The following is an 11,828-nucleotide window of genomic DNA, read 5'->3' as shown; positions in this document are numbered from 1 at the left end:
AATTATAGTTTTTTTTTTTCCTTTGTGCCGGTCGAGCTAATGACCCCGTGGACGTCATGTGAAACACAAAGCAACCAGGCCACAGAGAGACCGGCCCCCTAAAATTATAGTTGATTCAATACTTATGTTCCATCTTTTTAGAAATTTAAGCCTATGAAAAAGTAAAGCCGACGAATAAGTCATTAAGGTCAACAATTTTTCTTCAATACTACGTAGCACTATGTAGTACGAAAAATGAGTTATTGAGATTGAAAATAAAAGATTTAATAATCGTATAAATCAAATCTAACAGCTAAAACACTCATAAGAATGAATGAGTGATATGTTGCATTTAGGCCATACCCAAAGGTCACATCATATATGTGTGTGTGTGTGTGTGTTAAGAAGATGAAACCACTTAATACTATGATTAGTGATATTCTACTTCACTTGTAAATAAGAAGTTTTAAGTTCAATTCTCGTCAAAGGTGAAGTTGAACCATATTATTACAAGCTCATTGTCAGGCTAAGCTCATTCCCCTCCACCTTAGTGTAGATAATATCGTTTGTTAAAAAAAAAAAAAATGAAGCGAACCAATTTCAAACATAATAATTACACAATTTGCTTAGTTTCAGTGTGAATTTTAAGGCTTAAAGAAGTTGGCATTTAGACCTTTGTCAGCTAAATTCCAAGCTGCTGCAACAACTAAAATGACACTCAAATCCAAGCCTAAGCATCCAAGTCCCATGTTAATCCACCACACTCCTCCTTTTTGCTTTGGTTTCTTGATTGAAATCCACATGAAACATGGGTAAGCATATGCCAAAGGCAATGTCAACCCTCCGATTAGAGGTGCCAGGCTTCCCAAGAATGGAAGAGCAACTGCTATGAAGAATTCCACTCCTCCGAAGAAAATGCGTAAAGCTACGCGAAGCCACCTTGGACACGGCTTGTTCTTCCTGATAGTGTACTTTGACTCCAGATTATCAAAAGCCACCATGCCATAGATTTGGAATGTGCTTAAGCAGTGTATCACCACAAGCATGCAAAATGATCCAAGTACAAATTTTGAAGTGTTTTTATGTCCATGGAATTGTGAAACCAAGATTAATACTCCTCTATAGGAAGTGGGTACCTGCATAAATTTTGATGATATAAAAAAACTATTCATTGCGATTGAAGTGACTAAGCATATTTAAATCAAAACATAATTTGCTCTTACCTTGTTGCCGAAAGCCCAAAATCCACCCATGGCCAGAGGAAGAAAACACATGGCTACGAGTGCACAAGCTATGGTCACTCCTCTCCACATTCGCTTAGAGCAGCTCCAGCGGGAGCTTTTGCTCTGGGGACAGGCCCGTGAACGGGGCCAGAGAGCCCGATTGATTTGGTCCAACGTGTGGTAGTCCGAGGGACAGGCCTAGCTCTAGGGAGAGGCCTGGCACGAGTTGCCAGTCTGAGAGTCTGAAGTGGGTGTGACGTCAGGACGATGTCAACCGCTTTTTTTATTTTTTTATGTCAGGCGTGTGGCCTTCAAGCACACGTGGGCAAAACAGCGATGTTTGCTCTCTTTGGAAATCAAGTTTTTGGGTGCCATGCCAAAAATTTTGTCTCCCGCCTCCTCCAAATTTTTTTAATTATGACTGATTCTATATATATATATATACTTTTTTTTTTTTTGTCAAAAGGTATGATTCTATTTTAATCTATTGTTTTAACGGGATATGCATTCTATGAAATAAATTTCAACGATCTAATTGTTAAAATATTTGCATCCTATCAGAGTACGATGAATGAAATCGATCTTCAATATAAAATATTTGCACTAGTAGATACCACAAATTATTATGTTCTACTTAATGGAAGTATAAAATAAACTCCAAGTGTTTGTTGAATCTATCATTTTGAAGGGATACACATTTTACAAAGCTAGTTTTAACGATCCAACCGTCAAACTTGTTTGTACATGTTCCAAGACCGCATATGTAAAAAATCGCAAAAAACAGGCATTCAAATATTAGATAATGAGACGAAACCTTTTGACAGTTATAAGCAAGAACTCATGATTTAACGGTTATTTTAACTCCAATTTTGCTGTTTTTTTACAACTACACTCCTCAACCCTATAAGGGTACGATGAATGAACTCGATCTTCGATTTAAAATATTTTTACCAATGGATACAACAAATTATTATGTTCTACTTAATGGAAGTATAAAATAAACTCCAAGTGTTTGTTGAATCTATCGTTTTAAAGGGATACTTCTACAAAACTAGTTTTAGCGATCCAATTGTTAAACTTTTTTGTATATGCTCCAAGATCGCATAAATAAAAAATTACAAAAAACAGACATTCAGATATTAGGTAACGGGATGAAATCTTTCGACGGTTATAAATGAAAACTCACGATATAACGATTATTTTAACTGCTGATTTTTTACAACTACACTCCTCAACTCTATAAGAGTACGATGAACGAATTTGATCTTCAATTTAAAATATTTACATTAGTGGATACCATAAATTATTATGTTTTACTTAATGGAAGTATAAAATAAACTTCAAATGTTTGTTGAATTTATCGTTTTGAAGGGTTACACATTCTGCAAAACTAGTTTTAAAGATCCAACCGTCAAACTTGTTTGCATATGCTCCAAGATCGCATACGTAAAAAATTGCAAAAAAGGGACATTCAGATATTAGGTAATGGGACGAAATCTTTCAACGGTTATAAACAAAAACTCACGATTTAACGGTTATTTTAACTCCAATTTTGCTGATTTTTTACAACTACACTCCTCAACCCTATAAGAGTACAACAAACAAATTCGATCTTCAATTTAAAATATTTGCACTAATGGATAGTACTATTTTAATACGATTTTGTGTTTTTTTTCCATATGTATTCTAAGTTATATGATCTATTTATTGTAAAATTTAAATTAAGCATCAAACTTATTTCAAGAATATTCCAACGACACATGTGATAATTGATTCCAACAAAACCATATGCCTTAAAAATTTATTTTGATAAAGAAAAAATTTTGTCAAGAAAAATATGATTACTTCCGGCAACAATTAATCACCCTCGAAAATATAAAAGCGTTACCGAGAGGACTTTTTTTTCCATAAAAAATATAAAAACATTACCGAGAGGACTTTTTTTCCCTCAAAAGTACTAAATCAATTTCGTCAACATGAGTAAACCTTCGGAAATAACCATTCTATTTCCGATAAGAACTTTACTCGTCGTTAATACAACTGGTGCCAATTCTTCCTGCCAAACAAAAGTGCATTTCCGACGAAACTTGGGACTTTTTCCGAGGACATTAAGTGTGTTGGTAATAAAAATTTGTTTCATGCCATGTTACTGACAACCCATATTTTATGATTGCAAAATGTTCTTTTTAGGATGGTTTATTAGGGCCCTCAGAAAAATTCGTTAGTAATGACTACTTTTTTTGTAGTTCAATTTTAAACATAATAATTACACAATTTGCTTAGTTTCAGTATGAATTTTAAGGCTTGAAGAAGTTGGTATTTAGACCTTTGTCAGCTAAATTCCAAGCTGCTGCAACAACTAAAATGACACTCAAAGCCAAGCCTAAGCATCCAAGTCCTATGTTAATCCACCACACTGCTCCTTTTTGCTTTGGTTTCTTGATTGAAATCCACATGAAACATGGGTAAGCATATGCCAAAGGCAATGTCAACCCTCCGATTAGAGGTGCCAGGCTTCCCAAGAATGGAAGAGCAACTGCTATGAAGAATTCCACTCCTCCGAAGAAAATGCGTAAAGCTACGCGAAGCCACCTTGGACACGGCTTGTTCTTCCTGATAGTGTACTTTGACTCCAGATTATCAAAAGCCACCATGCCATAGATTTGGAATGTGCTTAAGCAGTGTATCACCACAAGCATGCAAAATGATCCAAGTACAAATTTTGAAGTGTTTTTATGTCCATGGAATTGTGAAACCAAGATTAATACTCCTCTATAGGAAGTGGGTACCTGCATAAATCGAAATACATTTTGATGATATAAAAAAACTATTCATTGCGATTGAAGTGACTAAGCATATTTAAATCAAAACATAATTCGCTCTTACCTTGTTGCCGAAAGCCCAAAATCCACCTATGGCCAGAGGAAGAAAACACACGGCTATGAGTGCACAAGCTATAGTCACTCCTCTCCACATTCGCTCATGTATTGGGTATTTGGGGTTTGATGGTAATGTGCCCTGCAGCATAAGTTGGTGAACTTCATCACCTTTACATATATTGATAGATGCATTGCACAAATTACCCAACTTGATGGTAGGCACTAGCGAGCCACACTGGGGTCATTGAGCTCACATGACCCCAATAACCCAATGTTTTCCCTCTTTTGTTTTGTCTTGACCCCTATCAGTTTGGGAAATATAAATAGTTTGTAGGTTAGCTTTTTGTTTCTCAACGGTCTCCTCTCTGCTGCTGCTGCTTCAATTTTCTTCTTTCTTTCCTCTATCTTCTTCTTTTATGGTGCATCTTCTTCTTAATTTAGATTTTCTGTCCCTTACAATTTGCTTTACTCAAATTCTTATTAATTGACCAAAAAAAACTTGTGTTCTAATTTTCACTTATGTCCTTAACTGCATATTTCCTGGATGTATTGACTTCTTGATTCGTGGCTTCTTGCCATGTGTGGTGCTTGAAAATACAATATTACTACGTGGACAAACTATAAACAAAAATATGCTTAATTTTACACTTACTTATCATGACCCTATTGTTATATAATCTTGGCTCCGCCACTGATGGTAGGCATCAGTAGCTAGCCGGTGTTGAGTACCGTCCATAATACACTATTGATATTAGCCGATATGACCAACTATCAAAAGTGTTGACAAAATACACGGATAATGCAATCCGTTGAACGTGTGGGGACGTACGGTGATAATTAGTACTAAGAAGTCACAAGTATAAACTAGCAAGCTAAGGAATTTACTAACAGTGTCAGAGCCCAATGAACCCTTCTTCGACATGGCCACAGCACATAGCATATAGAAAACCCACCCAAAGTTTCAAGAAAACTAATGAAACATAAAATTAATCTTACAATTAGCAAGGAGGCTCACCTGTATCTCAAGAATTACATTGTGACCTCTGAATGCAAGAAAAATAATGCCAACCGCATTCAGTTTGCCACCAAATATATCTATGGTGGACTCCATCGCTGGTGGATCATATGATCTGTAGTCATGGTCCCTGCCTTTTCCAACCGAAAGAGTCCAAACAGTAGTGCAATATACAACTGATGCGATGGCACCGATCAAGGAGAGTCTAGCTACGGAGTTCAAGTTGGGAAATTGGGCGAGAACCACAGCCATGCATGTAAACAACAAGAAGCACTCGGTACCGGTCAATGGATGGCAAGTGGCTCCATCCTCACACACAGTTTTGAAGAAAAGCTTCAAGGTTCCACCTCCTACGATGATCAGCTGTGCACAAGCACCATTTGATTGATAGATAACTGGGAACATTGCTAGAATCATCCCTAACTTTTTACCTGAAAAAAGAATGGAAACTATCCATTTATCTTTGTGGGCTTCTATTCAAACAAAAATTCTTCACACCCAAGCAATGAATTTTATACTGCTCTTTGATGACTAAAGAGGACAAAGCCCTCTATAAATAACATATAGAGGGCTAGTTTTGAAATGTCTTAATATATATGACTAGCAAATGTTGTAGCCTTCAAATTATGGTAGGAGATTAAATTTCAGAGTGTGTGCATATAACTCTTCTTTAGTTTAATTGTTATATGAGCTTGATGTACAGTTTACTAACCAAAGGCCGTTACTGCAAGGTGAAGGTATCTACTGTTACGAAATCCATTGTCAGATTCGTGTAGATGTACGAGAAGCCACTTGGTGTAGATCTGCCACACAAATGCTAGTGAGAAGCATATAATTCCCCATGCCCTGCAACCATTGAGAAAAGTTACTGGTGTTAGTTATGAATGAATCATTTACATTTCAAACTGAATATCTTAGACTTTTGTCTACGGTAAACCAGAAAAAACAAGTGTGAAAAATCACTGGCTTGAAGCAAGTAAAGGGTTATTGCTTACCATCCAAGAGTGGCAAATGCAAGAGGTAGTACAAGGGCTTGAGTTCCAATTCCTGAACAGAGTAAATGGAAGGTAGCATAGTAGGTATTGCCATTCCTGGACTCAGTGACGGGTAGCCACGCGTCCTGTGGATTGAGCTCACTACCTTCCCAATTTGTACTTGTAATATCTAGGTTTGAGGGGCTTGTTGTGTCGGGAAAAACTTGAGCTGAGGCTGAGCTTCTTGTGGTGTAAGTAGTAATTTCAACAATAACTCCTCCGATGGGATCAGCTGCCATATTTCTTGTTGATGTGAATTATAATACCCAAGCTAGCTAACCTGCTTATATATACGCGTTGGTGCATGCACCTAGCCATGCATGTCTTCGAAGCTGGGAGTACGTTTCCTAATTGATATGGGAGTTAATGTAGTTGCTGACGTGTTGGTAATATGTGGTCAATATTGACTCAACGGTTTTGTTTTATGCTGAAAGGTACTGTCGTACTTCATGGAAACTGGGAAACGGCTATACTAGCCTGGTGCATTGAGCTAGCCATACCCCTTCCACCATTGAAAATGTATAATCGTAATATTTATTTTGGTTCGACACGTAATCATATATGAACTAGCCGACAACATAAATTTAGCAACATTTTTTTAAGTGATAAGTCAGCGGTGCATTTAGTAAAGTATCATTATATCTATATGTCAAACTCTAAAGTCTTAAAATATAAACAATTTTGTTGAATCTTGTTAAAACACTTATTGACACTTGATGGTATTTTAGTAGAGGAGTCGAATTTGGTTACAACGAGCTCTCTGCATATTGAAGATTTTTTTCAGTTTTTATTTATTTATTTTAATTGGTTAATTTAAACACTTGGTATTATATCATAAAAAATTTGAGAACATTATAATAATGGTCTCTAACTTTTAACTTAATTGGAGTAATGATCTCTCAATTAAAAATTCATGACCATTGACCCCTTAACTCATCAAAATGTCCAGCTATGGTCAATTCCATCAACTCGGTTAGAAATCCAGTCAAAATAAGTCATGTGCCGCGCATGTTAGGTTGAATGAAGGAGAAAATATGGAAAACCAAATGAGAAAATTTGTAACAATGGTCCCTCAACTTTAACTCAATTGTAGCAATGGTCTTTCAAATTTAACTCAGTTGTAGTAATGGTCCTTGCAACGTAACTCATTTTGATGGTGCTTCTGATGGAGTTGATAAAAAAGACTATAGCTGCACGTTTTGATGAGTTAAGGAACAAATAGTTATGAATTTTTAGTTAAGAGATTGTTGCTCTGTTTGAGTTAAAATTAAGGGATTATAGATACAATTGCTACTAAAAAATTTATGACGTTAAAATTTGTTTTGGAGTTCAGGATGGAGTTGAGGAACAAGACTCCCTACTGACCTTTTTTTTCAATTTTTTATTTTTTATTAAATTCGTTATGTGATCTAAGCAATGATCTAGTACTCCATTAAGGGATTAGGCGAAGGGTTCTTAAATTTGTCATAACCTGTACTTTATAAAATATTTTTGGTTTCTGTCTTTTGATTAAACACTAGCCATCATGCACTTGCGTAAAGAATTTTTTGAATCATGGCGTGCCACGTGTGATTTACATATTTTAAATGTATTTATATCCTTATTAACAAAAGAAAAATCAAATATTTGAAGTAAACGAATAATGTTAGATCATACTAGAAGAAATCTCTCATAAACCAATTAAAACAGTTGAATTCACATAATAAAATCAGTCTCTATAGAATTTACATTAAAAATAGAGAAAATAATATTGAATAAACAATTGATTGAATCACATTATTGCTAGTCCATTGTAAGGCTAAGTCCACCTCCTTCCCCTTAGTGTAAATAATATTGTTTGTTAAAAAAAAAATATCATTTGACAACTAATTTAATCACATTATTATCCGCGTCCGAAAAGCTTTTTTTTATAACCGGCATTACACGCCTCTTAAGATGTTTTGAACGTATTTAAAAATAGAGAAAATAATATTTCATGAACATTTGATTGAATCACATTATTGCTAGTCTATTGTAACTTGTAAGGTACTAATTTAAAAATAAAATAAAGGGTACTAATTTATCACCGGTGCTACGTGCCTCTTAAGATGTTTTGAACACAACATTCATGATTTTCCTTATTTTTTATTATATTTTTCTTTCTCCTTCACTTGGGCACCATCAACTTTCACTTATCCTTCCATTTTTTTTTTATTCTTTTCTCTCTTCCCGCTTATATTTATATTATATTTTATGATGACCAAATTACCCATGCATTATTTGATATATTATATTGAACTGCTTTTGGATTTTTTTGGTTGAAGGGCAATTTTATCCTAATATTTTTGTTGAAGCCGTGACACCAAATCGGCACTATTCATTGCCCTATTCACTTTATATATAATAGATAGATATGATTCGATCAGCCTTGCTTCATGCATGATAATTAGACACTTCAGAAAAGATTTTATTTCTTAGAAGGAAAACTAAAAATAAGCTATCACAATTTTCTCAAAAACCAACAAGATTAAAGACACAAACAATCCAACCTATTTCTAAAATTCATCCCTTTAATGTAAAGTTTGAGTTTTTCATTGAAAGAAATAATCCAAAAATATGAAATGGATCCACAAATTCACATGAAGTTATGCTATAAAATTCTACCATGCACCGTTGCACTCCGGTTCACTGGACCGATGGATTTGCATGACTAGATTTTGACAATTCAAAGTCTTAACTATTTAAAGATCCCATACATTGGTAGCCTTATTACATTTTGGTTGCAACTGTGACTGCTATTACTATTTGAGAGTAAAGGTAGAAAGCTCATGGTCAAAGTTAGTAGTTCTCTCGTAAACAATTGTACTTAATGGCAACGGGTTTGCTGTCCCCAAATAGCTGTCTCATTTCGTGTCTCTTTTGTTGATTTTTTTGACCCATGTTCTTACACCTAATAGAGAATTGATGCTGTGAAAATCCCATAAAGTCCTATATTAGGGTATATTGAAAAAAACAAAAGAATAATCCGGTAAAGTCCTCTCGACTTCTAAAATCACTGAGCAATCTCCTCTAAGGGTAAGCATGGTGCGGTTTGGCTTAGTTCCAGACTCAAATCGGAATTGGAATTGAAAAATATCAACGGTTCGGTTTGCTATTTATTACTAAAATCATATGGTTCGGTTCACACCAGTTTCGGTTCGGTTCATGCCGATTTATTGTTCCGAATACCAAATCAAAATGTGTGTTTTTTTTTTTTTTTTTTGCCACATCTTGTGTAAATGTGTAAAGAAACTCTAATGCATTTCCAAGTCAGATGCATGTATCCTTAAACCTGCTTTCAGCTAGGCTATGTCCTGTGGCAAACCCACAACCTTTAGGTCACAATGAATCAACCGAAGTGCAATGGAGCAGTAGGCTACAAGAAGTTAATGAAACTTTAATGTTAAGTTCCATGCGTTTATTTAAGGCCAAGATTAATAGAAAAATTAATTTAACAATAAAAAGTCAAAAGATAACACAAAAGAAAATTCAGTGTAGGCAACTAGCATGAAACAAGCAGATTTTTGTAACCACAACATGTCCCTTCGCGAATTTTAGAAACTAGGTAGTTTTAAATTGGTTCGACTCCTGTAGTTTAGGGTTGGTTCAATTCCAATGCGAGTAATAATTCCTATAGGTGGTGTGCAAATGGTTGGTACGAAATAACAGGGGTAAGAAAATATAGAGGCTGTTTTTAGAAGAAGAAATGAACTACGTATACACCCACACACAACCCACACACCTATACCTACACACGCACCAACAGCCCCACACCCCACACCCCACCAACCCACACCCCCACGCACCCCCACCCACATCCACACACCCCCACCCACACACCATACAGAGGGACTCTAGGCGCACATTCCTTTGGTCATATGCTCATAATTTTTTTGTCTGAGCTTTCATTCTTTACGTAATGTATCTTATGGTAATTTAAACAACTAATAAATTTAATTTATTATTTATATTCATGGTTCAGTTAGGTTCTGAGCGATTCTGTCTCGATAAAAACTAGAATCAAAACTGATCTGCATGGTTAGGTTCAATTCTTAAACTTAAGTTGACTTTTTTTATCAACATAGCTTTTTACGATTTATTTTGTCGTGGTTTGATTCGGTTTTGCAGTTAGACAATTTTATGCCACCCTAATCTTTTCCTCCTTCCTCCCAGTCCACCGTCATTGGTCTGCCACCTCCTCTTCCCTTTTTTTTAATAAAAAAAGAAAAACTATTATTATTAGTAAGGGATTCGAAACTATTATAATAATTTAGGTGAGAGAGAGTTTCGAACTCGGAACGCATGGTTATAAACCCAACAACCTATACACCCTGCCACCTCCTCCTCTTCTATATCACCAAAAAGAAACCTCGGATCCCTGTCTCATCACACGGCCGTAAAGCTAATGTAACTAATTCCATGAAACACCATTGAACGTACAATTGTTGTATGTTTGAACCTCGATTGCTTCGACATCTTAGAACTTAGAAGTTGGGTCAATTTTTTTATTTTTTAAACAACGATTTTATCTATACTAAGGGAGTGAAATGTGGACTAAACGTCACAAAATTGGGTCAAAGTTGTAATTGCTCAAAATTAAGAATTTGAGTCTATTTGGATTTTTGCACACATGCTTCACAAGAAAATTAAGACATTTTTTAGGGAGATCAAAAGAGTGAAAAGGATTTCCAATGCTTAGATCATGATGGGACCCGGCGGCTGGAGAACTTTACAGAATTATTGTTTTTTTTTATATTAATCTTTAATATAAAACTTAGTGTTAAGATTCTGCTAAGTGGTAGAATGCGTGTCAAATTTTATCAAAGAAAAACACGCAAGAAGACAAGGCAGCAAACCCGCGGCTATAATTAGTACTACAGCCGAAATATTGGGAAGGTTCATGGGGCATGGGTAATTGGTTATTAAAAATAACATCCGCATTCCATTTTCTTCTTTTGTACATCTTTAACTGTTGAGGTAAAGTACATCGTAAAGTGAGCTGAGATAATTACAAAGTTGTGGTGCGAGGGAGAAACATATTTTATACCCAATAAGCCATTTTATCTTAGGTCAAAGACTACCAATATTTAAGGTATGATAGATGAGCTACTTGGATTCCATACCTCAAGTGGTACTCATGGGCCCATTAGATCATGAACCTGGGCTCAATGTGGATAAAGCTCACATCAACTCAATTCATCTAAGGATCGAATGAGATCATTTTTTTGCAGATCTTTGGATGACGAGATGCCAGATCACGCCAAGCTGGTAAGATAGAATGACACCTGAATCCATCTAATAAGGTTCAAATGAGACCATTTTTTGTAGAGCTTTAGAGGACGAGATGCGGAATCACGTCAAGTTGGTAAGAAAGAATGGCAGGACCTCAATCCATATTAAGGATCAAATGAGACCATTTTTTGCAGAGCTTTAGCCTTTAGAGGACGAGATGCCACATCACGCCAAGCTGGTTTGAAAGAATTTGTTTGGACCTAAAATTATTGGGCTGGGCCGAGTATGGAATTGTTCTCAGCCCAGAATCTTTGTTCGAGGATTTCTACAAACCAGTCGGTTCTTGGGCCGCCTAACTAAAAGTCGGCCAAGCCATGTTTAGAAAAGAATATTCTAGATGGATAGGAAGTAGGTGGGCCCTATTGCGAAGCAGATGAATGAAGTGGTT

General features: G+C 35.7%; 2 protein-coding genes across 2 annotated transcripts; both read right to left on the bottom strand.

Moving 5' to 3' along the window:
• Positions 1 to 623: 623 nt before the first annotated feature.
• Positions 624 to 980, bottom strand: LOC137724863 (lysine histidine transporter-like 8). The gene has a single exon (XM_068463526.1). The coding sequence runs from the start codon at positions 978 to 980 to the stop codon at positions 624 to 626; it is 357 nt and encodes a 118-aa protein (XP_068319627.1).
• Positions 981 to 3,499: 2,519 nt separating this feature from the next.
• Positions 3,500 to 6,369, bottom strand: LOC137724389 (lysine histidine transporter-like 8). The gene is made up of 5 exons (XM_068463135.1): positions 6,092 to 6,369; positions 5,809 to 5,942; positions 5,097 to 5,527; positions 4,089 to 4,220; positions 3,500 to 3,991 (listed from the first exon to the last, which is right to left on the bottom strand). The coding sequence occupies exons 1-5, from the start codon at positions 6,367 to 6,369 to the stop codon at positions 3,500 to 3,502; spliced, it is 1,467 nt and encodes a 488-aa protein (XP_068319236.1).
• Positions 6,370 to 11,828: the final 5,459 nt, after the last annotated feature.

The sequence above is a fragment of the Pyrus communis genome, chromosome 2 (assembly GCF_963583255.1).
Source record: "Pyrus communis chromosome 2, drPyrComm1.1, whole genome shotgun sequence".
Classification (NCBI taxonomy): domain Eukaryota; kingdom Viridiplantae; phylum Streptophyta; class Magnoliopsida; order Rosales; family Rosaceae; genus Pyrus; species Pyrus communis.
Note: the sequence above shows the minus strand (reverse complement) of the source record. Positions and strands in the feature narration are given on the sequence as shown.